The sequence below is a fragment of the Corella eumyota genome, chromosome 7 (assembly GCF_963082875.1).
Source record: "Corella eumyota chromosome 7, kaCorEumy4.1, whole genome shotgun sequence".
NCBI lineage: Eukaryota > Metazoa > Chordata > Ascidiacea > Phlebobranchia > Corellidae > Corella > Corella eumyota.
The window spans coordinates 4,409,338-4,436,486 of NC_137496.1; the positions used below are offsets into that span (position 1 = coordinate 4,409,338).

At 32.0% G+C, this 27,149-nt stretch overlaps 7 protein-coding genes across 7 annotated transcripts; 5 read left to right on the top strand and 2 right to left on the bottom strand.

The window, feature by feature from the left end:
* Window positions 1-391: 391 nt before the first annotated feature.
* LOC145759788 (D-serine dehydratase-like) lies at window positions 392-1,744 on the bottom strand. Its single transcript, XM_082573635.1, has one exon. It carries the CDS (start codon window positions 1,732-1,734, stop codon window positions 589-591), a length of 1,146 nt encoding a protein of 381 aa, XP_082429761.1. The 5' UTR covers window positions 1,735-1,744; the 3' UTR covers window positions 392-588.
* A 387-nt stretch (window positions 1,745-2,131) lies between these two features.
* On the bottom strand, window positions 2,132-6,336 carry LOC145759737 (uncharacterized). Its single transcript, XM_082573585.1, has 11 exons — window positions 6,259-6,336; window positions 5,990-6,065; window positions 5,532-5,609; window positions 5,021-5,107; window positions 4,768-4,845; window positions 4,662-4,694; window positions 4,099-4,191; window positions 3,878-3,961; window positions 3,394-3,426; window positions 3,124-3,265; window positions 2,132-2,431 (listed from the first exon to the last, which is right to left on the bottom strand). The coding sequence occupies exons 1-11, from the start codon at window positions 6,334-6,336 to the stop codon at window positions 2,167-2,169; spliced, it is 1,047 nt and encodes a 348-aa protein (XP_082429711.1). The 3' UTR covers window positions 2,132-2,166.
* A 1,148-nt stretch (window positions 6,337-7,484) lies between these two features.
* LOC145759103 (fatty acid 2-hydroxylase-like) lies at window positions 7,485-16,020 on the top strand. The gene is made up of 8 exons (XM_082572853.1): window positions 7,485-7,692; window positions 8,036-8,178; window positions 8,957-9,046; window positions 10,059-10,201; window positions 11,305-11,408; window positions 11,964-12,136; window positions 13,018-13,270; window positions 13,674-16,020. Exons 1-8 carry the CDS (start codon window positions 7,581-7,583, stop codon window positions 13,751-13,753), a joined length of 1,098 nt encoding a protein of 365 aa, XP_082428979.1. The 5' UTR covers window positions 7,485-7,580; the 3' UTR covers window positions 13,754-16,020.
* Window positions 16,021-17,103: 1,083 nt separating this feature from the next.
* On the top strand, window positions 17,104-18,049 carry LOC145760450 (PRKR-interacting protein 1 homolog). Its single transcript, XM_082574346.1, has one exon. The coding sequence runs from the start codon at window positions 17,276-17,278 to the stop codon at window positions 17,813-17,815; it is 540 nt and encodes a 179-aa protein (XP_082430472.1). The 5' UTR covers window positions 17,104-17,275; the 3' UTR covers window positions 17,816-18,049.
* A 3-nt stretch (window positions 18,050-18,052) lies between these two features.
* On the top strand, window positions 18,053-19,051 carry LOC145760449 (RNA-binding protein PNO1-like). Its single transcript, XM_082574345.1, has one exon. The coding sequence runs from the start codon at window positions 18,113-18,115 to the stop codon at window positions 18,833-18,835; it is 723 nt and encodes a 240-aa protein (XP_082430471.1). The 5' UTR covers window positions 18,053-18,112; the 3' UTR covers window positions 18,836-19,051.
* A 34-nt stretch (window positions 19,052-19,085) lies between these two features.
* On the top strand, window positions 19,086-24,818 carry LOC145760448 (galectin-3-binding protein B-like). Its single transcript, XM_082574343.1, has 10 exons — window positions 19,086-19,231; window positions 19,628-19,747; window positions 20,224-20,422; window positions 20,691-20,906; window positions 21,558-21,761; window positions 22,370-22,567; window positions 23,005-23,065; window positions 23,138-23,338; window positions 23,543-23,678; window positions 24,166-24,818. Exons 1-10 carry the CDS (start codon window positions 19,098-19,100, stop codon window positions 24,374-24,376), a joined length of 1,680 nt encoding a protein of 559 aa, XP_082430469.1. The 5' UTR covers window positions 19,086-19,097; the 3' UTR covers window positions 24,377-24,818.
* A 712-nt stretch (window positions 24,819-25,530) lies between these two features.
* LOC145759799 (actin, muscle-like) lies at window positions 25,531-26,756 on the top strand. Its single transcript, XM_082573651.1, has 2 exons — window positions 25,531-25,997; window positions 26,069-26,756. The coding sequence occupies exons 1-2, from the start codon at window positions 25,541-25,543 to the stop codon at window positions 26,746-26,748; spliced, it is 1,137 nt and encodes a 378-aa protein (XP_082429777.1). The 5' UTR covers window positions 25,531-25,540; the 3' UTR covers window positions 26,749-26,756.
* The last annotated feature ends 393 nt before the right edge of the window (window positions 26,757-27,149 follow it).

Genomic DNA, 27,149 nt, shown 5'->3' on the forward strand with positions numbered 1-27,149 from the left:
TGTTAACTTTCGTTAAATTGTGCCTTCGTTAATATAAATCCGTTAATTTAATATTTTTACAATTAAACTAAGCTAAGATAGTGGTATAATGTGAATATTTTTGAACGGTGTATGTAAAACTGTATACATTTTAATAAAAGGTCTTGACCCAAAAACGTACAGATTTAAAAAAAAATAACATATTCTAGTAAACATTATATATGTTCAGCAGCCTAATGTAGTTACTACTACAAACGCTATAGGAAGCTCCATATTTTACAAAGTAAAATATTACAAATAAGTTTATTATCAAAAAAAAATCAAAACTTGTATTATAAAGTGTATTTTAATTTAAAAATTAACAAATAAAAACCAGTAAAAATAAAAATATGACTTGTACAAACATCCGCATGTTTTTAAATGTAGTAGGATATATATATAATGTTGTAACATTTATGAGATGCTGTTTGCAATAAAAAGTAATTTATTCTAAATTTTTATTTGGTATTTTATTTTAAATTTTTATTTGGTATTTCAGCGCAGTAATAAAACAGAAACAAATGCAACAGTTATATTTTTTTTGTGGTACGGCGATTCCAGGTTTCTATATTACCAGCCCCTTGCCGGCGTCCACTTTTCGATAATTTCGTCATTCTCGTTCGCTATATGAAATACTGGGTGCATTGCACAGGTAGCACACGAATGGTCGGGGTGAATACGGAGCATAGTTCCTATTGGGTAACGCTCAAAATCTAGAGGTTCTTCAGAATTTGAAGCTTCTACGATCCCATGCTCTTGGTTCATTTTTGACAGTTTAATCTCTGGGTGATCAACAATAGCTCCGTATCCACAATTTTTGTCCTCTTTTTTATTGTAGCAGTTACCGCCTCCGTGTAGGCTGATAGCAGTAAATCCACAGTCTACGATCATGTAATGTTTATTCGGTTTTCTGTAGTGGCCTATTACTCGCGTTATGACAAAGCCTGCAATATCTTCTTTAGTACAAGAGCCGCAGGCTCTCTGCATTTCATCGTACGTTACATAATTTCCGGGATGCCATTCGGTTAGCTTTGTCATAGCAGGAACTGGGTTACTACAGGAAGGGGTCGAACCCGTACCATATATGGAACACGGTATTCCGTTGGATTTTAACAGATCGACAAACTCCAATACGCCTTCCGCGGTGCGTTTTGACACGGCTTGGATAGAGTCGACACCTGCGCATTGGTATGTGTCCCCACAATGTGCATACATCCCACAGAATTCGATAAAATCCGCTGTGTTTAGTGCTTTTGCGAGCTCAAGCGCACTCGGTGATTTATATGATACCCCAGCACGACCATTATCGCAATCTAGTTTCATAATAACAAGCCATTTCTTTCCATTGGCAAGCGGGCGTAACTTTAACATATTTATAACATGATCGCCATCGGCAAGGACAAGAAACTTTTCCATTTTTTCAGCGAACTGCGCGCACCGTTCTAGCTTGTCTTGACTTAAAGGTACGCCGTACAAAATATCGTCAAATCCGTTAGCCAACAATAGCTCGATTTCGGGTATAGTTGAAACCACCATACTGCGTTTACTACCACCTGTCTGTAGAATCGCTGCTTCGACACATTTTGTCGTTTTAAAATGCGGTCGAAGTGCTACATTATTCTGCTTTGCTGAAGCTAGCATACGGTCGGCATTTTTCTTAGCTCTATGCTTGTAAATTACAAAACCAGGCGTCTGTAAGTCTGTTATTTTAAGCATATTTTTCTTACTTAAATTGTATTTTAAAAAAAAATCTGTGTACCTAAAACAGTTTGTGTCATCACATTACATTTCTCTCTTTTTCTTGAGCAACCTTTTTCTTATTTGTTTGCTCTCTCACTTTTATAAGTTTCGGAAATACTTTATGCTATTTCCAGAGCAAATATCATTTTTCTAAACTGAAATTTGATCGGGTATCTGTTGTTATCCCATTGGCAGCACCCAAACTATACTAACACTATATTGAATATTTGTACACAGTTAAAGGCAAAAATAATATATTAAGCAGAAGTTAAATAAAAAAACTGCACCATTAAAACACACCCACTATATATATACACCCTAAAAATATCACCAAAAAATATATTTTTATAAAATATTCAATTAAATATGCAGCTGAACTTTGTCGAATAACAAATGTTGATATCTTGGTTACAACAACTTTCCTAGCGTCTTACGTTCGCAAAGTACATTGTTTAGGTAAAAACAGGGACCATTCTGCCATTTTCCAGACTCATATTGAACGGCGACGCAGTTTTTTACGCTCGGGTTGTAGACCGGAGGTGCCCGCCAATTAGTCCATGTTTTCGAGGTGGAAATACCGTCAGCCCAAGTCCAACCAGCTATTGTCAGGTTGTAGAAGATTCCTATCATTACATTGGCATGGTGGTTCTTAATGGTTTTTACGTAAAGAAGTCTAAAAAATAACATTAAGTTTTTTTAAATATATTTATCCTCGATGTAGGAAAGTCGACTATAATACCCAATCATAAAGTGACATCAGTTACCCCAACCCAGTTTCGAATTGCATTTGGCAGTTTGGGATGTTATTGATTATGATTGACCTATAATTAAGCTGCTAATTAAGTGTTGGCCATCACGAGTTTATAGCGCCCTACTACAGGAAACCACTGCATAAGAACGATCGGAATCGAACCCATGACCTTATGTAGTGATGCAAAGTGTTCTAACCACTACATCACGCTGCCGACCAAAGCTAGTATTTTTGCTGTGTAAAATTAACATTTGTATTTTTTTGTATATATCTTTATCCTCGATGTGGGAAAGTCGAATGCGCGACTTAAGCATAGAGTAACAACTGTTACTGCGACCCAGTCTCGAGTTGCCTTTAGCAGTTTGGGATATTATAGATTATAACTGCCCGGTAATTATGCTGCTGATTAAGTGCTGGCTCAGCAGGAGTTTATACCGTTTATAGCGCCTTACTCAAGGGCGCTACAGCATGAGAACAGTGGGGATTGAACCCACGACCTCATGTATTGAGGTATTGATATGTAAACAGGTTTAATTAATCAGCAGGTAGCCTTTAATATAGGTTTAAATAAGAAAAAAACATTGCCCCAATAAAATAGGATAATAATAGCTTACTCCATAACAGTTTCATTCCTTGGTCCCCGAAAAGCTACTACACTACCCGAATTTTCACATAATTGGTCTGCAGAATCTCGGCTTCCTACTAATATTTCTGGGACCTGATATTCAAAACCATTCCCACCATCATACCAACCTCCTATACAACATAGGAAAAATTTAAAAAGCTTAAATTATTAGTTAAAATAAATTAAACCTTTTTAACTAACAAACTGCGTTTTTGAGATATATATTGTTAAAATATGCTTTAGAAAAATTTTGACCTACCGCTCACGTAGGCGATAATAGTTTCCCATAAATCTAAAAAATAAAATAAAGTATAAGATGAGTATTTAACAGCTTAAGTTCAAGTAGTTTCATTGTCCTAAGTTTTTAGTTTTTTATTTACGAGGTGCATAAAAGTTATTGAAAAATTTTAATAAAATGGTTTTAATGCCGGCAGCGTGATGTAGTCGTACTACATGAGGTTCTAGGCTCGATTCCTAATGCTCTAACGTTGTAGCGCCCTTAAGTAAGGCGTTTAATACACTGAAAACTTCTGATAAGCCAACACGTAATTAGCAAACCAAATATTTGGCAATTGTAAATTATAATATCCAAAAATGTCAAAGGAAACTCAAGACTGGGTCGAGGTAACTGATGTTACTTTAAGTTTAGGTCGTGAAATCTATCTTCCCACTTCAAGAAAAAAAAAATATAAAAAATAAAAAGAAACGAAAAATAATGGAAAATGATAAAAACTTATACTTACAATTATCATCTGATTTGGTGTCATTAATTTCGTGAACTTCCATATGTAGTTTGTTTAGAACGGAAAACGTGTTGTTATAGATTTCTAAAAATTAAACAAGTGATTAATCAAGATAGCAGCTCTTCAGCTAATATAAACATTATGCGACTTTCATACAAAATATAAACAAATTTATAAAATAAACTTTTAGTTTATATTTAAATCATTCTTTTAAGATTTACCCTGGCTTTTATTAAATCGCAAAACCAAATCTCTCCATTGCTTTTGTCCTTGAATAATCACATTGGAAGTAACTTTCATCTGTATTTGTGATTCTGTGTTTGTAATATATCAATATAGTTGTACGCATTGTATATACTAACTATTAATTAATATTATTAATAGACGAACCTATATTACACTAAACTTGACTATTTATAATAATAAAAAATCTTTTTTTTATATATAATTATCCCTAATGTGAAAATGCCGACGTCACGACTTAAACATACAGTAACATCAGGTACCCCAGACTGTCTTGAGTTTCCATTAGTTTGAAATAGGCATACTATACATCATAACTGCCTCATAATTAAGCTGCTAATCAAGTATTGGCTTAGCAAGAGTTCATACCATTTATAGGGGCTTACTTAAGGGTGCTACAGCTTGAGAGAGCAGTGGGCATCGAACCTAGAACCTTATGTAGTAAAGCCAAGTATTCTGACCACTACACCACGCTGTCGGTCTAAAATATTTAACTTACATAATAAAGATTACGCCCATTTAACTCTTACACATAACAAACCTGTTAATACTTCATTAATCATTGCAAAAGATTCTAAAAACACAAACAATTGAATTAAAATAATTAAACTAACGGTAAATTTAGATTTTTTTAATATAGCACTTACCTTTTAAATTAGCTATTTCGCTTTCTCGTGTTTTTTGTTCATTTTTTATTTGTATTAATTCAGAAGATTGTACATTGGCTATAACAAAACTTGCCAGTTTAAAATTAAAAAGCGTCCTTTTGTTTTACGTTTTTCTATTGTTTATGCCTATATTTATACATTTTTTGGTAAAAATATAATTAAATCTATATACTTAATAATTATATAAAAACACATGTATACAAAATTTAAAATGGATTTAATTTTAATTTACCAAGACTCTGATTGAACTGTTTTACAAATTCTCGCAATTTTTCTCCAGATAAATCCGTCGAATTTACTTTAACTGGATCTTGTGATTCTGTATTAATAATTTTTAATAACTCCATATACAATTTTTTCATTTAAATTAAATGTAATATTTCATGAAGAATTATCTTGAAGAGATTGGTAGTATGAATGAAGATATATTATTGTATTATAATTTACTGGTGTAGTGATCAGAACATTGGCTTCACTACATGAGGTTTTGGTTCGATCCCCACTGCTCTCATGCTGTAGCGCCAAGTAAGGCGCTATAAACTTCTGTTAAGCCAACACTTAATCAGAAGCTTAATTATCAAGCAATTATAATCTATATTATTTAGAACTGCCAACTCGAGACTGTGTCGGGGTAACTGATGTCACTCCATGTTTAAGTCATTGGGTCGACCTTACCACATCGACAATAGAGACATAAAAAAACTTTGTATTTTTAAATGCAATTAAGTAAAAATAATATTCACCGTTCATTTTGGCCATTTGGGCCTGTATTAATCTGACTTCCTTTTGTAATTCAATTATTTCTGTAGTTTCAACTACATCTAATAATGGTAATAAATATTTTTTAAATAAATCGAAATGTAAACACAAAACAAATAAATTATTTTAAGTTTTCAAACCGATGTAAGTTATTTTAAAAACACATGTATGATAAACGGTAGAGTATTTACATAAACAAGTTAAGTTATGTTAAAAATAGTTTTTATATAATAACAGGAAACTATTCTAATTATATTACGATATCATTAATTTAAAATCACTTAATAAAAATTTACAAAATAATAAATAGTATTTTTTGACTATAAAAAAACTGACGTTTTATAACTTAATTAATTTAAATACAAATTTATTTTTGTTGTTAGGCTTTGCCATAATTAAATATAAACAGCATATATAGGATTAATTACAAAATAAAACATACTGCCTTGTCTTTCTTGCGCATTTTGAATGTTGTTTAAAACTGTTAGATTGTCTAGTTTTGCATTTAATCTTTCCATCTGAAACAAAAATCAAAATTTAAATATTCTTTTGTTGACAACTTTAAAAAAATGAATTCTTTTAGCAAAGCTAGGTGATTGCTTTTTTATGTTATTAACAACTGTTGCATATGCAATTAAATGTAACAGCATTTATAAAATTTGTTGAAAACTTAGTTATATACTTAAGTTTGACTAAACAATAAGCACCAACCTGAACTATAACTAAAACTAATGAAGCCACGCTCAATGAAAGAGCCAGTAAAACTAAAACTTTCCAAAAGGTATTCATTCTTTCTATAACCTTTTCCAACTACAAATCTTTCTAAAAAACGATAGGCTAACTTGGATTAGGATTGATTTAAGCCTGTTTACTTTACTGTCTTTTATTAAACAAATGTACGTTGAATTAATCAGCAGAAGCGTTTAGTCAAACGTTTACACCCTATATTAAATTGGTATATGACTTCAAATAGTTAGTGCATTATATAATGACTGTAAAACTTGAAAGTGTTGTTTAACGTGAAGGTAAAAGTGATTATTTGATGTTAATCAATAATCCTCTTCCGACATAGTCTTTATATATACATCCTGTTTGTTAAAAGCTTAAGGAAATGTTGCATGTAATTTTGCATTAAACAATCAAAATCTGGCAATAGTTAACAAAACTTTTTTACCTGGCACTGCAAGCTTGGCCATGTCTTGAACCATTAGTTACAACCCCTCGGTCCCATGAGACGATTACGTCATCGTTCTCACGTGACAACGCTCGCCCATGTTTGAACGTTTATTCGTTTGTAACACCGTAATAAGCTAATGCCGGTAGTTGTTCGCGGCTCTTACGCTTATTGATTAATGGAAGCACGGATTTCAATTACGCTAGATGCAGGGCCATTAGCAAAGCTGCTAATGATTAATCATGAAACTACGCTTTTAGATTTTGTTAGTCGCTTGTTTACTATCAGAAAAAAAGGAACCAGCGGAAGGGAAATGCGTCCAGATTTTGACTGTCTAAGTGTTGTTGTATAACGTTTTGACTGATCGTATGCCTTTTAGTCATTAATTTAATAGAATAGTTACATAGGCAGATAGGTAATTAATAGGTACGATGGCCAAAACGAGTCGTAAATTGTACAAATAAAAACAGTTATGTTCTGATGTTATTAATAATTACATTTTATAGATTATGTATGGTTTTTTTGTCTGAATTTTTGAGCTTTAAAAATGCTTATATATTTTTTTTTCAATATTAACCTATAGTTTAAATTTTTGGATAACCAGAATGATTTTAATATAGCCCATCAGCCTATAGGTCATAATGTCAGAACATGAATATTAATATGAGTCTGTCTGGTTATGTTTTTGTTAAAACTATATTTTATATACTATAAAACAAAATTAATGCTGTAATTCATTAATTTATTCAAATGTCTAGGAAAATTTTTTTGTTTTAATAATTTATAACTTATTGTCCTTATTAGCTGGGTTAAATTTTGAATAAGATTTAAGATAAGGATTATAATCTAAAAGCACAAGATGACTTATTTAACTGATGAACAGATGTCGAAAGTTCCGAAAACTGAAAAAACGTTGGTAATTCATGACAAAAAAGTCTATGACGTTTCAAAATTCGTCAACGTTCATCCAGGTACATAATTTAATCTTTTATGTAAATGTAAATTTTTTTATATATTTTTATCCTCGATGTGATGAGGTTAACTTTAAGACCTAAACATAGAGTAACATCAGTTACCCTTACCCAGTCTTGAGTTTCCTTTGGCAGTTTGGGATATTATAGCAAATGATTGCTGATTAACAGCTGGCTGGTTCAGCAGGAGTTTAAAATTTATAGTGCCTTATTTAAGGGCACTACAGCATGAGAGTAGTAGGGATCGAACCCATTACCTCATGTAGTGTAGCAAGTGTTCTGTAAAAGCAGTATAATTTGGCCTGTATACATATATCAAACAATGTTAATATATATATTATAGGCGGAAAGAAAATACTGACCTTAAGACATGGAAAAGATGTGACAGATATCATGGAGAATGGGCCACACAAACATAGCAAAAATGCACTGAAATGGCTGCAACAATATTATGTAGCTGATTATGCAAAGGATGGCAATTTTGAAGTAATTTAAAAAAAATTTAGATACATAGCTAGTGGTTTAAAAAAAATTGAAAATAAAGAATGGGTATTTACATACATTTCCCCATAATAATACAGATATGCTATCCTTTTGTTATTTTAACAATGTAACTCCAAAATGTCGTGACAAAATATTATCTCACACAATAGCATGTGATAATTCCTTTGGCAGCTATAATTTAGAAATATATTCTGCGTTTAAACCATATGTTTTACCAACCTTTTGTTTAATTATTAGGATTATCTAATTCACAAACCACAACTTAAAAACTTCAGCTGTTACTAAAACCATATGTTTAAAAATTTGTTAAGAAAATCAATTTTCACCTTTAAGAAAATAATTAACTCACCTTTTATTAGACCATCTACTGGCATACCAAAGGTTTTAAAAATAAATAAAACCTTTTTTATGTAAGTGTTGGCTAAAAAATTGTGTTCAGTTAGATGTATTTTAAGTAAGACATTTTATGGTGCCCTTTGTACTACCATACATTGTACAATGTAATATATGTGTGCGTTACCAATATTATATTACTCATCTATTGTTGCCATCTTTTATTGATTTAAATACTTTAAGTGATGTCAGTAATTAATTAAATCATTGTAACAATTTACATTAAAAAAAATTATTTGTTAAATTAAAATTTCTATAATATAATATGCAAATTAAATGCACTCTTAAATATATACAGTGTATGAAATTTAATATTTAATTTACGACAAAATTTAAATAATCTTAATTTAACATTTATATTTTTCAGGAAAAACTAACAAATGGCCATACTAATGGAGTTAACGGCTCTGCTAATGGCTCCGTCTTTACAAGCAAAATGTACAGCAAAAACAAAGAGGTAAATTTATGTTGCAATTTTTAACAAAAAAAATGTCATAATATTTTTGAAATGTATGAATTTGAATATCGATAAATAACCTACGCACTGGTAACGACATTAAGTAAAAACGTCAGCATGTTACATCAAATGACAGGAAGGAAACTGTGTAAATTAAACAGTAAATCATTTTAAAATTACTAAATAATAAATCTGAATGGCTTATGACGTGTATACCCATTTTTCAAGTGTATATATATTGCTATTAAGTTAAGTATTTAAACAAATCTGTAGCACTGACTATTTTTACTTGACCACCCAAATTAAATGTGTTATTTTTACACCTTAAGTAGATTTATTATTGATTTTTTTAAGTTATTAAGTCAATTGTAGGTCCCATTATCGACAGCATGTTCTTAAAAAGACTAATTTTTTTCACATACATTTCTTCCCTAGACGGTTACCTGATTTCTTTATAGTAACCACATTGCATTTAGTTAAGTTGAAACCGGATAGCACTGCTTGTAATTTAAGAAGCCACTCTGTTTTTGAGTTATTGAAATAAAATGTCATGCTGATAGCAGGCAGTTTTTGGCCTACTTTTTGTATTGTTGGGATAGTTTTGTAACTACCAGTATTATATGCATGTAAATTTTAAATTTTACTGCTTGCAATGACATGAAAAAAAATTTGGCATTTTTATTGCAACTTGATATATTTTAAATAAAAAAGCAAACTGACCTTTAAAATTAATAAATCAATTCCTTAGGAAAACTAAAATAGTAAATTAACTATCAATTTATATTAATTAGTCAATAGCCCTCCCCATGGTCTGGATTTTAATTGTAGTATGGTTGCAACTCTTAAATAATATTTTCCCACAATAATTTACCAGCACACCACAAGCAGCGGTTGAATTTATTTTGTAGGCATATTAATTGGACATATATATATATATTGTCCACTATGCTCTATTATATATAGATATATGCATTTAAATTTTGTTTTAAAATGTTATTATTTTTGTTGAAAGGATTTGGTTAATTGGGATGAACCGATGTTATGGCAAGTCGGTCATCTTGGCTCGAAATATCACGATTGGGTTGACGACCCAGTAGACAAACCACTACGCTTATTTAAAAGCAATTTCATCGAGTTTTTTTCAAACACAAAATGGTAAGATATAATATTTTTGATTTTTTAAAAAAGATAAATTTTAGGTTTAATTAAAGGGCGACTGAATAAAATAGTTTGGCAAATATAAAACTTAGATTTTTTACTCTTAATTTATCTTGTTAGTTTATACTTTAAATGTAAACTTTATGCTGTATTATTTTTTAAGAAGTTCTGTACTAGTATATAAAAGAACAGGCCAAAATCAATAATTTTAATAATAAATGAAATTTCCCAGCAAGAAAGTGACTTTAATTAAAAACTCAATTGAATTTAAAAGTAGCGTGGTAACTTATAAGTGTAAAGATGGTAAAGTATTATCGTAAAAAACAAGCCATTGCAGAAGAAGTTATGTTTTACATAATTTACCATTCGATGTGACATATCTTTTACTTGTAAATTTGAAATAAACAAATAGTAAGAGTAGATATTCTATATTTAAAGCTCTATTTTTACTACGCTAAAAGATGTAAAATGTATAGGCACAATAAGTTTTTACTAATTTTTTTGGTACATGGGTTTAAATTAAAATATCTATGTTTAGAGCTCTTTATAGTTAATGTATTTATTGATAATTTAAAGCACTATTCTTACAATGTTAAATGATGCGAATGTATAAGTAATTTCTTCAGTAAGATAGCTCTTTACATGTTTATAAATTTAACTTCAAGGTTGATTGGCGTTGTGGCGTTTTTTGTCAAGTCATTGACATAGGTTCATGTAAACTAGCACGTACACATATTTTGTTCTCCCTAAAGTTAGACTAAACATACATTACTATTAAGCAAAATAAACATATAGAAAGCGGCGTGACTAGGTTTAACTAATAAAACCTGCCTTTATTTAAATACCTTTGATTACCATAAGGTAAAATACCAACATAACTTAGCATTCTTTAAATACTTATATGGCTAGGTCGTTTTTTAGTGCCGTAAAGGGATTATGTCTATGCTACATTCTTCGAAAAGATAAACAATATTATAAAAAAGGGTTTATTTGTATAGTTGAATATTGGTTGCAATTTCATGGCATGCCATAACCTTTAAATTTAAAACGAAGATTTAAAACGTAATATGATTTATAATAATTTTAAATAATTTTTTCAGGTACGTGATTCCTATAGTCTGGTTACCAGTCGTTTTATTCTTCATTTTACATTGCTACCCACAGTTTCAATCTTCACAAGTCAACATATTTACTTCAATACCATGTAAGTTATGTTATTTATTTATTTATTCCCTATGTGAGAATGCCAAAAAAAAAAACCCTAATTACTTAAATTAAATTCATATTTTTTTGTGATATTTCCTTTTTAACCCTATTTAAACATTCAGTTAATATTTAATGGATTAATCAGTATCTGGCCAAATAGTAATTAGAACTGTAGCCACTAAATTTAGATATGTTAAGTTTATTATTGACTGAGTAATGTCTACAGCCATTAATTTTGCATGTTGCACTTGCAATGTACTTTGGACTATTGAACTTTATTGCTTAATAGCATTCCAGCTTATATGTTAAAACTTAGGGTACCTTAATGCCATTGTTATAGGTACAAAACTATAGTAACTGCGTTATTGCAGAATTAATTGAATCTTTCTTATCACGTACACACACTTTATATGGCTTATTTGAAATGGTGTAAAAAATGCATTGTGTGATTTTTACCTAGCATAGGTTATTTGAGTTAATCATTATGGTTATTATATTAGTTATATAATGCTTAGTATTTAAGTTTTAATTCAATTTACTTACTTTTTTTCAGTTTTAACCCTGAATCTGCCAGTTTTTATGATGCCGGTACTGTTCTTTTTCGGTATGATGAGCTGGACCTTTGTGGAATATGCTCTACATAGATGGTTGTTTCATTCTAACCCTCCTACTACTTCTTACTCTTTGATCACCCTTCATTTTCTGTTACATGGACAACATCACAAAGTATGAACAAAACTGTATTAAATTAATTGATGCACAATTTTTTTCATATTAATTTATTCTCGACGTGTTGCTTTTAGCAGTTTAGAATATTCTAGATTATAATTGCCCAATAATTAAGCTGCTGATTAAGTGCTGGTTCAGTGGGACTATTTAAAGCGCATTACTCAAGGGCGTTACAGCATAAGAGCAGTGGAGATTAAACCCAGGATCTTATGTAGTTAGGATAAGTAAAAAAAATTTGAATTCTTTCTCATACCTAACTTAACACAAAATTAACTGGACATGGAATGTAGGCATTACAACATAGGGTCACAAGTCTAGTTCCCTATGTTTTAATGATATAACAGCTTTAAGTACTTGCTTTTGCATAGAGTAATGATCAGGCAATACCCAAAACTAGTAAGGAATATGCTAGGGTAAATTTCAGTTTATTATTAGACCATGAAGTAGGCAATCTTAAAATAATAATTAAATACATTATAAAGTGTTAGCCAATATAAGCTATTATACTAAGAGTTATTCTACCAAATTCAAATATTCATTTGTTTTGTTAAGTTATATTAATAGCTTTTTGTTTAAAATAAATAATGTGTGTTCAGTGTTAAGTTAAACAATACGCTTTTAAATAAAACTTTCCAAAGTTTAGTAACTGTGAATATTGACAGCTGTAGTTACCGCATGTGTCTCTTGATCTATTTATAAATATGGGTAGTTCAATTTATATTAATCTAATTGTTTTAAAGCATTCCAAACTGTAAAGGCCTATTTATGGTATGAATAGGCACATTAGGATTAATCCCAAAATGACTTTTTAAAAAATTTTTGAAATTTGCTAAAAAAATTTAAATTATTTATCTAAATTTTTTTTTTACCAATTTTAGGTTCCCTTTGACAGTGGTAGACTGGTGTTCCCTCCCCCAGCAGCCATGGTGTTTATGGTCATCATTTACACTATAATGAGCTTTCTTCTACCATCTGCGCTGGTTGACATTTTATCGGCGGGTCTTGTGTTTGGTTATGTTGGTTATGATATGATCCATTATTATCTTCATCACGGCTCTCCGAGCAAGGGGAGTTATTTTGACCGCTTAAGGGCGTACCATGTAAGACATCACTTCGAAAGCCCTGAAAAGGGTAAGTTTTGAAATTTATTGGGAGTGAATATTATTTTAAGAATATTAATATTATCCCTAAGTTAATTTCTGTTGCCTTGGCTGTGTGCTTAGGAAAGTTGAAGGGGCCATAATTTAAAAATGTTACCAAACTTGATGGTTATTGTAAATTTTATAAATTACTTTGTCCTGAAAGGGTAAATTTTTAGTTAACAGGGCCTTTAACTATTACTTTAATCCCACATTTCTTGCCTTTAATTCCTATTGGGCCTTGTACTAAAAGGTACAACTATTTTTATTGCCAATTTATTGCTTTACTTATAAAATTTATAATACCATCAGTATAGAAAAAACAACCCTAAATTTGATTATTATTATGAAATTGGTGATTCACTTAAAAGACTCGTATTTATTACTGTTTTCAGGTTTTGGAATCTCCAGCAAACTGTGGGACTACCCTTTTAACACAATAATCAAACTATCTACCAAGAGTAAACCACAATAATGTGGTATCACAAAAAATTTCTTCATCACTCGTCAGAGATTTAAACCTGTATCTCAAAAACAAAAGATGTCAACTAATTTTAAGAAGCATTTTAGTCTGGGTTGCATATTCTTTTTGATATAAAGATTATTTTTATGCATCTAACTTTGGTTTAACCTAGCCTTATACTGAGGTTTGTACAGTAGTAGTATAAACCTAAAACTTTCATTACCCCTTAAATTCTCTTTCAGAGTTAAAGTAGTTGTAAAAAATTAACATCAAATTTTGTAATATAGACTTATAAATACTATTTTTAAATTGCGAAAGCTTTGTTAAATAGGGCAAAGGATTAAGTAGTACTACAAGCATTTCATATACTTAGCCAAACAAGTTATAGAAAAAAAACAAACAAAATTAGAAGTTGGTAAAATAAAACCCATGTCATTTTTTTGTAAAATTGTTATATATTCTTTAACAAAACTAAGTGTGTTTTCAAAGGGTAGTACTTATTTGTTAAAAAGGAAACTTTAATATTTTTTAAAACTTTTTTGTTCTTCCTATTGCGTAAATACTAGAAAATTCGGACAAGTTTTTTTTCCATTCATTAGATGCCTATGGTTGTGTTTTAATTATGTCATATGGGTACAAGGCCTACTGATATGTTGAACTGCACTAATTGCCCCTGTCCCCTTAGAAAATTGCATGACAATTTAAACATGTTTTTATAAAAAGGCAATATTATAAAACTAAATGACCCCCATAATATTTTTAACCCCCCAAAAAACCTTAAATAATAATTCTAACCCTCTTTAATAAAGTATGTAAACTTGGGGATTAGCCTAATTAGTGCATTTTGGCATTTTAGTGGACCGCATATTTAATAATTAAAATAAAATATTAGTAGTATTTTTTTGTATATTGCTCTCGGAGTATAGATTTTTGTATTTGTTAACATGCATACATGTATTGTTGTCAACATTCGATATGGAAATGTTTTGTATTTTTTTTAAATGTTAATGGTACAAATTGTATATGATAAAAAATTAGTTTTTGATATGATTATGTGTCCGTTTTTTTGCATTTTTTTGACAGTATTCTTAAAAAAATAATTTCTGGGGCTTAGGTTTTTCTAAAACCTGATATAGAAATAGAAAATGTTCCATTTTTTAATCACCACTTTGTATTAACATTTGCACTCTTCTAATGTTTATTGCGTATGTTTAATAATATGAACAACATAACAGAAATGTTTTGTTATTAAATTTTTTTTATCATCTGATTTTTTCGTAACAAAATAGTTGAATTCTATAATGAATGGTATTAAAGTAAATTTTCTTTTTTTAAACAATTTTATTTCTGTATATACACAAACTTTTTAAGATATGTGTTTGTTTATTAAATAGGTATATTTTTCCATTCACTAAACTGCCATCAAAATCACATCTTTATTTTTTCTAAAATTATGATTTCATTATATAGTACCCTGTTGGCATATCCGTAGTAATTTTTTTTATCTGAATCTTATGTCAACTGATTACTTTGGATTTGTTATGACCATTTTTTGTATGTAAATACTTAGGATTGGCACATCCCAACAGCCTTTTGTATTTAAAATGCTTATAATTTTTGTATTGATTGCTTCGTGTTAATATTTTTTTGTGTAGTATTTTAACCATTTTTGACTTTTTGTTGGTATAAATATTCGGGTAATATTGAAGTTTTATATACGGCCACTAAAATTCACTAAACTTTGTAAAACTGTTGCAAATTCTCGTCAAAACCCACCATATACTATACCTTTATTATCTGAAACAGTTTTAGCAAAGTAGTTTTACCCTTGAATAACGTGTTTTTTTTTTTATGCAAAATATCAGGGCCAACATCGGTGCTATGCAGAAACTTTCTCAATCAGAAAAGCTTTGTATTCAAACCCTGGGTCTCAGTCATTTTTTGACTTTTTTTTTCAATTAATTAATAACTTCGTCCAATATCAATTTTTAAGTCATTTTAATATTTTTTAAACTACAAACTAATAATTAATGTTAAATTTACTAATGAAGCAATTTTTTTTCAAATTTTAATACACCTTCATTTCTTTTCAAAATCCATTGCTCAATTTTCAATCAAATTTTATGTAAAGTTATAATTTTAATCAAATTTCTTTTGTCCGTTGCAGTGCATGTTAAATATATTTAATTGTAGTGTAGTTTTTTAAATTATTTTTTTCGCTGAATTTAGATTGTTTAATTCTGCATTTTGCATTTAAAGACTTTATTAATAATACAATAAATATTAATAACACTGAATTTGGTTTTGCAAATTTTTTAATTTCATAAAAAATGGCAGTGTAGGGTAGTGGTAAGAACACTTGGCTTTAATACATGAGGGCAGGCGTTCGATCCCCACTGCTCCCATGCTGTGACACCCTTAAGTTAGGCTCTATAGGCTCTATAAATGATATAAACTTCTGCCAAGCTGATACTTAGTCAACAGTTTATTTATCAAACAATTTTAATCTATAATATTTCAAACTGCCAAGGGCAACTTAAGACTGAATTGGGGTTATTGATGTTACTTAGAGTAGGTAAAGTTGACCTTTCTACATCAAGGATAAAAAATATTATTGATAAGTTTATTTAAAGTATTAATATATAATTATTTAAATAATATTGGATAAGATATCAACAGTCTTACCTCCAGGCTCTTACCGGTGTATTTTATTTTGTTTATTCTCAAAATAGGAAGCCAACATTACAGAAGCCCCTCTGTTTCTCTGCCAGTTTTAAATGTTGTTAACCTGGTATATTGTACAGCCATTGATCAGTAATTTAAGAGTGCTTTGACATGAAAGCAGTGGGAATTGAACCACAAAAGCCTTGTGTTGTGGTGATGGTCAGCATGCTTAAAAACTACTCTAAACACCTAGTATCTAGCAATATTTAAAGGTTTTAACTTAAATTAGTTTGGTAAAAAAACGTTTATTAGTCTAATTCATTTAAAAATACAAAGATTATACAAATTTAGGCTAAATAAAGTTTAGAAAATAAAAGTTTTTTTTTAAATTATAAACACGTGTTGAGGATCATTTAAAATACAACTGTTCGATCTACCGAACTTTTGTTATAACTTCTACTCGCAACGTGACGACATGTTTATCCTCGATGTGGAAGGGGATGCTTTTTAGTTTAAACATCAAGAAACTTAGGTATTCCTGTCCAGTATGCGTTGTCTTTAGCAGTTTTAAATATTATTGATCTAAATGCATTATAATTAAACCATCGTTTGATTTTTGGTTAGGCAGAAGATCATAGAAACAGCAGCATAGCTTATTTTTACAGGAAAAAATACTTCAAAATGGAGACAGTGGGGATCAAACCAAAAATCTTATGTAGTAAGGACAAAGGTCTGTTTTTAGGCACTACACCATGTAGTGGCTGCAGGTTTCTAAAAAATTACTTATGATAAAAAATATTATATAATATATGATTATACTATATTGCTCAGAATATTTGTGCCAATAAAAACATTATATAAGGTTTAAAAATGGATGAAAAACCTATTTACAATGAAGCAAAATACAACCCAAAATCTGCAGAAAAGGTAGTCACCCTACCTAAAAGTTTTGCCGACATACAACGCCACAAAGTGGAAAAACTAATGAAAAACCCGGACAAAAAAGTTTTTATTCCCGAGCCCAAGAAACAGTGGAAACCAAAAACAGCCCCTGAGTTTGTCCGGGATGTTATGGGGTCAAGTGCAGGAGCAGGAAGTGGGGAGTTTCATGTTTACAGACACATCCGGAGGCGGGAATACAACCGGCAAGCGTTTTTAAACTCTCAAGATAAAAAACAGAAACTCGATGATGAATACGCAGAAAAACAAGAACAAAACAAAAAATTGGCCGAAGAGGTAACGCAGAAAAAACGAGAAAAGCGGATGAGAAAAAAACAAGCAAAAAAATTAAGCGCAAAGAAGAAACAGAAGAACAAAGAGGAGGAGGTCAAATCAGAGTCTGATCAAGAGGAAGAAAATTCGGGTGAAGAGAAAATTAAAAGTGATGAAGACAATGAAATTGGAAAATAAAATAAAGTTGAATCTACAATTTCAATGTTTTTTTAAAACACAAGATATCAGTCAATTGAGAGGAGCTAAAGCGTTATCGTGCATTGTCAAAATTATAATTGCCACAGCGAACTTTAATGATGTTTTTAGGTTTTGTTCTGCATTATAGGAATGCATATTATGTAATGTACTGTAAAAGTTGCCTGTTTTAAGTTAAATTTTATATATTTTTATCTTATTTACATTTATTTTAGATTTATAGGTTAGTTTACTTTATAACAAATTAAAAATAAATTAATTTCCGCCAATAAAGTGAAAATGAGTGAAAATACAACAATAACAACAACAAAAGAAAACAACAACAATGAAAACAACAACGAAGAATTCAGAGTTGTAAAATCTAAGAAGAGGAAGAGTCAACCCATGGACACTACTCCTGGTGGGAAGAAGAGGCCTTACTTTCCTCCCATCTCTGGAGAACAGTTGATGGATGGAAAGAAGAGCTTCCGTAAAGTCCCGATTCCGTCAAATCGCTACACTCCACTAAAAGAAAACTGGATGAAGATTTTCACTCCTCTTGTCGAGCATCTTAAACTTCAAGTCCGATTTAATTTAAAGTCTCGAAACGTTGAAATTCAGACCTGTAAAGAAACAACCGATATCGGAGCACTACAAAAAGCGTGCGATTTTGTTCGGGCTTTTGTCCTCGGATTTTCTGTAGAAGATGCTCTTGCCTTACTCCGACTCGATGAACTTTTTCTGGAATCATTCAAAGTGACTGATGTCAAGCGATTAAAAGGTGACCATTTATCAAGAGCAATAGGAAGAGTGGCAGGATCTGGTGGACGAACTAAGTTTACCATCGAAAATGTGACCAAAACTCGAATTGTGGTTGCTGATATTAACATTCATATTTTAGGATCATATCAAAATATACGACTCGCCAGAACGGCAATTTGTAATCTAATTCTAGGTAGTCCACCTTCTAAAGTTTACGGCAATATGAGAGCAGTTGCCAGTAGGTCTGCAGAAAGATTTTAATCATGTACTGTTGCTTTGTTAACAAAAACATTAATGTTTAACAACTAAATACAGTGATTTTTCGACATAAATTGGTTATTGGAACTTTAAATTTATACAATCATAAAACAATATAATATTTGGTATTTTTTTATTGTATCTTTTACAGTAATCATACAAATGTTCACTTTAAAATGTTGTTTTCTGCACTAAATCTTGATATCCTTTTCTCTTTAGCAGGAACTTATTTTTAAACATATTGTGACTTAATAAACCCACCAAGATGCAGAAAATTATGGTGGAGATTAAATCTATGCCTAAGGGTTCGGGTAGTTCTTCTCAGCAAGAAATAAGCCCAGATGAATTAAAAAGAGAAATGGTTGGAGACAAATCCTACATCAGTGATTCCCTAGCAAGGTATACAATTAGTTTATTAAGTACTTAATAAAATATTTTGTTGGCCCATTTGTAATAGTGTTAACTTTATTGCTAGAATTTGTTTCTTAAGCCCATGGGAAAATCTTACATAATTGATAAGTGTCAAGGCTGATATATTAATGTGAGCAACTTCTAATTTTTTATAGGCATATTTGTAATGCAGCAATGCTTTTTGCTATCAGTGTGCATTTTCTTTGTCCTGTGTTTAATGCACTTTTAAGGAGCACTAGTATATACCACAAAAAACTGCACAAATTTTTGGACATTTTAATGCAAAACCTATAACCTTACTTTAAACTTTGCATTCTAATCAGTGATTAATAAATCCTATCTGTGCTATACATTACAAATTTTTAAGTTAACATGTATTATTAGATATCACAACAATGAAGAGATGAGTGACATCATCCTGAAGTTAAGGACAGAAAGATATCATGCCCATAGATTTGTTCTTGTTCTTATGAGTGATGTGTTCAAAACAATGTGCTCTGAAAGGTGTGTAAAACTGCTCCTGTTTCTTTGGTTAATATTTTTTAATAAATTATTACTATATTGTGTTTTAGTGTATTTAATATGTGCCAGCTCTCAGTTGTTTTTTTTATACATATTTTTATCCTTGATGTAGAAAGGTCGACTTCACGACCTAAACATAGTGTAACATTACCCCAACCTAGTCTCAAGTTGCATTTGGCAGTTTGGAATATTATAGATTATAATTGCCCTATGCTTAATCTGTTAAGAAAGTGCTGTTTTGACAGGAGTTCATACCCTAATAACGCTTTAATTAAGAGCATTATAGCATAAGCACGTTGGAAATCAAACACAGAACCTCTTGTAGTGAAATCAAGTGTTTCAACCACTTTAATTAGAACACAACTTAAGGCCCTCGGTTTAATTACTGCTGCTTAGGCAACTTATTGTGCACAAACCTTTTTATATAAGGAATAAATTTAAAACAAATAAATGTGAAGATGGGACAACTCGCAAATGAACGAACTAAAATTAGACGAATGTGAGCAATGTATTCCCGTTTTTCCACTTTTTTTACATTTTCTATATCATGGTACAGTGTATGTCAATACCACCACTGCATTACCTTTGCTTGTGCTAGCTGATAAGTACAATGTGCAACCCTTAAAATTAAGTTGTGAGAAATATGTGCGTTCCCAGGTAATATATTGCTAAAAATTTTGTTTAAATTTTTTAATATTGCATAAAGTTTGAAGGTTTATTTATGACATTCAATAAAAAATACAATCATTTCACTTTCTATTTACGATTGTAGGCCATTAATAGTTTATTTATTTTTACTACTATAAAAACTTGTTAGTGTTTGCCAAAAGTACATTCATTATCATGCTATTAAAAAAATTTATCAAATAAAAGAAATAAAAATTCTATACAGATTATTAAAGGTTTATATTTATCATTAAACTAGGTTGAGAAAGGCAATGTAACTGGTGCAATCTTATGGTTGCCATATCTTCTGTTGTTCGGTCACAAAGACCTAGAGTTAATCTGCGTTGAAGTAATTGTTTTGGAGATGGAGTATGTGCTAAACTGCAGCGATTTTCTTCATCTAAGTCTCGAACTTCTGATGACGTTGCTGTCCAGAAATGATCTGGTTGTAGAATGTGAATACTCTCTGTACACTGTAAGTATTGTGTATGTTTGATTTTGTATTTACTTAACTTTTAGTAAGGCCTTATTAACAAACTTTTAGTAAGGCCTTATTAACAAACTTTCAGTAAGGCCTTATTATTGAAGCAAAGAGAACAGGGCATTACTAATTGGGCCTTGGTTTAATATACTGATTTTACACTCTATTTGGCAGAATGGCATTGATTAGCTTCAATACTAGAATAATGACATTTAAAGCAGACAATAGTATCATAACACTAAGTAGGTTAACTAATGTTGGTAGCGTGGTGTAGTGGTAAGAACACTTGCTGCACCATCATGAGGTCGTGGGTTCAGTCCCCACTGCTCTCATGCTGTAGCACTCTTGAGTAAGGCGCTATAAACGGTATAAACTTCTGCTGAGCCAGCACTTAATCAGCAGCATAGTTACCGGGCAATTATAATCTTTATAATATCCCAAACTGTTAAAAGGCAACTCGAGACTGGGTTGAAGTAACTGATGTTACTCTATGTTTAGGTCGCGCATTCGACCTTCCCACATCGAGGATAAAGATATATACAAAAAAATGCTACTCTTTGTTTAGGCTGTGAAGTTATTCTTTTCACATTGAGAATAAAAATATTAAATTGATCCAATAAAAAAAAATATTTGTTTTTTGTTCAGGGCATAGTTAAATGGTTACAAAATCACAAAGATCAACCTGAGTACAACCAATATGTCGAGTCCCTGATCCCACTTATCCGCTTCTCTTTAATGTTTCCTGACCAGTTGTTAAATATTGAGAAATCAGAATTTTACGGCAAACATGAGAATTTAGTGGCAACTTACATTGGTTATGCTCACAGATTTCGATCCCTTGCACCAGAGGTAATTATCTTTGAATTTTTAATTTTAATAATGTAAGGATTGCAATTGAAAGTTGTTTAATTTAAAAAAAAACAGTGTTGTATGGAATTGCAGTAATTAACGGCACTTGGCATTACCATATAAAGCACTGGGTTCGATTCTCACTGCTTTAATGTCTTAAGGTTTAATCTTTTATTTAAATTTACTTGTAAAAACCAAATTCTGGTACAGTAGAAAGACTAGAGATGTGACATAGTGGTTGATGCCTTGGTGTTTACAATGTTGGGTCTTGGGTTCAATTTTTTTTTGGCAGCATGGTGTAATGATAAGAACACATGTTACATTACATGAGGTCGTGGGTTCAATCCCCACTGCTCTTATGCTGTAGCGGCCTTAAGTCAGACGCCATACATGGTATGAACTCCTGCTGAGCCAGTACTTAATTAGCAGCATAATTATTGGGCAATTATAATCTATAATATCCTAAACTGCCACATGCAACTCTAGGTTGAGTTACTAATGTTACACTGTGTTTAGGTCGTGCATTCTACCTTCCCACAATGAGGATAAAGTTATATACAAAAAAAGTTTTCCACTGATTCTATTTTATAGTAATTATACATATCTAGGTAATTGACGAGAGATTTTCCAGCGATAGATACCTACCCAGGAACTATCTTCACCCGATGTGGTGCCAATTCCTCAGCTTCGATGCAGATAATGTTTCCTTTTACAACAAGTCGGTTAATCTGATGTGCATTAACGACCTCCTGACTGCTTCAGTTCCTAGAAACTCGAATTGGCAATCCAAGGAAGCTAACTGGCAGGTAGAGCACTAATTTGTTTTGTAGAGATATAAAGAAGATATTATTTTTTTTTGGGGGGGGGGGTTGTTTGGGGTAAATGTCTAAAGGGTAAATAGTTAAGGACAAATGGCAATTAGGGTACTAATTTGTATTCTAAAAATCAAAAAAAAATTATTATATTTTTTTGGGGAAGGGTTTGTTGTGGGTAAATGTCTAAAATAAATGGGGTCAATTGACAGGTAGATTTGTATTAAAAAAAACATTATTTTTTTGGTGGGCTTTGTGAAGAGTAACTGTTTGAAGGGGTGATTAGTTAGGAATGTTTGGTGGGTGGAATTTTCTTGGGTACAGTGGTCTTGAAGCAAATGGTCTGGGGTAAAAGTTACCGCTAATTTAAAAATTTTTCGCTAGATCTTTAGTTTTTTTTATACAGATTTAATATGTTTATAACTATTTAGATTCATGTGCGAAGTAGCGAAAAGCAAGAAAATATAAACGGCAGAAAAATGTGTAATACCGGTAAAAAAAGTTTGGTATTTTTTGTTTAATTTTAAATTTTTTTTAATTTTTTAAATTAAACTTTTTGAAAAGAAAATGGACCTTGGAGATTGGTGTCTCCAAACGTATTTATGTCTTCCTCTTCTGCTAACGGATCGATTACGCTTCAAACCACTGTCAGAGCTCTAAAATCTCTCCGTGAAAATGTGGTGGTCGATGTGTCCATGTTTCTAATGAAGAAGGACTCGATCTGTAAACATCTAGACACAAAAACACTGTTAATGAAACACAATGGTATATATTTGACTGTCTGCAACTTGTTTACTTTAACATCAATGTAAAATAACTTAACTTAGATTGAAGCACTTGTCTTCACTACATAAGGTCCTAGGTTCGATCCCCACTGTGTAGACCTTCCCACATCGAGGATAAATAAATATAAAAAAATGTAAAAATTGCTACCAGTTGTCTAACATTTTAAATATTTTTCCACCCAAGGTACCACTAGCGTAGGGATGTCCACTTATGAACAAGGATTGCCTTACAAATTTTCCCAACGTATGTTTCAACCCTCGCCTTTAAACTTTACATTTAATCCACCTTCGATAAGAAAGGAACCAGAGGTAACATTAAGGTAAGTATGCTGTTCGTAGCGTAGATCCACAAATAGAATAAATATATTTTTATTTTTTTTTTTTTTAAATAAGAATTTTTGGGTTATGCGCTAGGTTAAATTTTATAGGCATTTTTTTTTGTATATATCTTTATCCAATGCGCCACTTTAACATAGAGTAACATATGTTACTCCAACCCAGTCTCGAGTTGCCTGTGCCAGTTTGGGATATTATAGATTATAATTGCCTGATAATTATGCTGCTGATTAAGTGCTGGCTCAGCAGGAGTTCATACCGTTTATAGCGCCTTACTCAAGGGCGCTACAGCATAAGATCAGTGGGTATTAAACCCACGACCTCATGTGTGGTGTAGCAAGTGTTCTTACCACTACACCACGCTGCCGGTATTTAATACTGACAACTTACTATACTAGCCTAAGAATGGCAGAATATTAAATAAACATTAAAGTGATTTAAAAATACTTGAATGTCTTTGACTTTGTCCAGGCATCAGTTTACGCGAGACGAGCTGGAAAACCCGGCCGAGACTCCGTGTGTCACATTCGGTCCCCATTTCGCGAACCCGCCTCGCGCCCTGCACACCGTGCGCGTCGCTTTCATCGTGAAGCCCCGGGTTCGAACCCAGGCCGAGGCGGAATTAAACCAACCTGTCTCGCCGCAGGAGGAAAGCGGAGACGAGCTGCCGATTTTTGGATAAAATTTGCTCTTTTTGTCTTGGTTTGGCTACAGAATTTTGTATTTAAAAACCCAAAATTTAATGACCTTAAAATTGAATCATTGAGTTTAAAATAAACAATTTTTTGTGTGGTTTGGTCCCAAGTAGGCTAAGACTGACTTACATGAAAAATGCTTTTTTATTTGCATTTTTTTTTCTGCTTAAGTATAACGGTTTTGTAAAATTTTGAACCACTGTTCAAACTGCCCTTTTTTGCCCATATGACGTCATATCATTTTAAGGCGCCATATTGTTATCATGTTTTTTCGTTAAGTGCAATTATAATGTACATAATAGCTACAATTTTTTGTTCCTAGTTTGTTAGTTATTGGTTTGTAAACTGTGATTTATGTTTATAGTATTTCATTTCTGCCTATGTGTGTTTGGTACTTTTCCGTATTTTTTTGAGACATTAAAATTTAGCGAACTACCTGGTTTGTACTAAATTGACTTTACTACGTCAGGTCTTAAGTTTAAACCCTACTGCTCCCATGTTGTAGCGCCCTTGAGTAAGGCGCTATAAACAGTATAAACTCCAGCTAAGCCACACTTAATCAGCAGCATAATATTAGCGGGCGATTTTTATCAATAATATCTCAAACTGCCAAAGGCAACTCGAGACTGGGTCGGGGTATTTGAAGTTACCTAATGTTTAGATCTAAAGTCGACCTTCCGAAAAAGAAAAAATTAGATAAAGTAGACTTCGTTTTTTATTTACCATTCTAGAGATCTATAGAAGTGTAGCGCTAGATATCTTATGCCAGTTGCCACCTTTAACCTTATAAGGTATAAAGAAGTCTATCACGTTGTTTCAATGTGGCAACATTACCATATTAGAGCGTGAGCATTTTATTGTCACCTCGTGAATAGTGTCACAAAACGCCAACTGCAAGGGTGGTAACAGCTTTGGCCTTTTTTTTCTTTGCGTATATAAGCAGTTAGTAATGTTCTTAGAAGTATCAGTTCAGGTTTAGCAATCAATCAGCAACAAGCAACTTCAAGCATTCTCACTAATCTAAAAAGGTAAGAACCTCTTCTTGTATATATACATACATAAAGCTATATATATTTTGTTGATATGCATTGCTGTGTTGTAATAACAATCTTATCTGTAACAGTTTGCGTTTATTTTAGAATAATTTCAACATGTCGGATTCGGAAGAAGATCAAACCGCTTTAGTATGCGACAATGGATCGGGATTAGTCAAATCTGGTTTTGCTGGTGACGATGCACCAAGAGCTGTCTTTCCATCTATTGTTGGACGACCAAGACATCAAGGTGTCATGGTCGGTATGGGACAAAAAGACAGCTACGTCGGTGACGAGGCACAGAGCAAGCGAGGTATCCTTACCTTGAAATACCCAATTGAACACGGAATTATTACTAACTGGGACGACATGGAAAAGATCTGGCATCACACCTTCTACAACGAACTCCGAGTCGCACCAGAAGAGCACCCGACCCTTCTTACTGAAGCCCCACTTAACCCCAAAGCCAACCGTGAGAAGATGACCCAAATTATGTTTGAAACCTTCAATGTACCAGCTATGTATGTTGCAATTCAAGCTGTGCTTTCCTTATATGCATCAGGACGTACTACTGGTAAGTAAACGGTATACCCAATGCATAGTAAGTTTAAATTCAAATATATTAATTAATCTTTATGTTTTTAGGTATTGTGCTTGATTCTGGTGACGGTGTATCTCATAACGTCCCAATTTACGAAGGATACGCGCTCCCACACGCCATCGCGCGGTTGGATTTAGCTGGTCGTGATCTTAGCGATTACCTTATGAAAATCTTAACAGAAAGAGGTTACGCTTTTGTTACCACAGCCGAGCGAGAAATCGTTCGCGACATCAAGGAAAAATTGTGCTACGTTGCACTTGACTTTGAACAGGAGATGGCAACTGCTGCTTCATCTACCTCTTTGGAAAAAAGCTACGAGTTGCCAGATGGCCAAGTTATCACAATTGGAAACGAACGATTTCGTTGCCCAGAAACCCTCTTCCAACCTTCATTTATTGGTATGGAATCAGCTGGTATTCATGAAACAACCTACAACTCCATCATGAAGTGCGACATCGACATCCGAAAAGATCTTTACGCCAACAACGTCCTCTCTGGAGGAACTACAATGTATCCTGGTATCGCCGACAGGATGCAAAAAGAGATCACTGCTCTTGCTCCAAGCACCATGAAGATCAAGATCATCGCTCCTCCAGAGAGAAAGTACTCTGTATGGATCGGAGGATCAATTCTCGCATCTCTCTCCACCTTCCAACAGATGTGGATCACTAAACAAGAATACGACGAGGCCGGTCCATCAATCGTCCACAGAAAATGTTTTTAAATATTCGATTTTTTAACTTATTTGAAATTTTCATGAAATAAAAAACTCAGCACACCAATTTTCGGCCATTTCTTTTGTTAAACAGGAAACTATAGGTGGTTCAAATGTTTTAGAACAAATACTAACATCATGTTTCAAAACAAATATTCACAAAGATTTGAATCTTCTTACGGTACATGTAAACTATTTCAATTATATTCAAAAATGTCATTCTCAATTAGCATCATCTAAATATTGACAAAGGCCCGCGTTACCTTCAATATATTTTTTGTTATGACCTTTGTAATAGAATTAAAGTACAAAGCGACGGTGCTCTGAAAAACCCCGACGAACAATGACCGCGCATAAATAGTTTTACCAGATAGATTACGTGGGGATGTAATACTATATAATGTATTGTG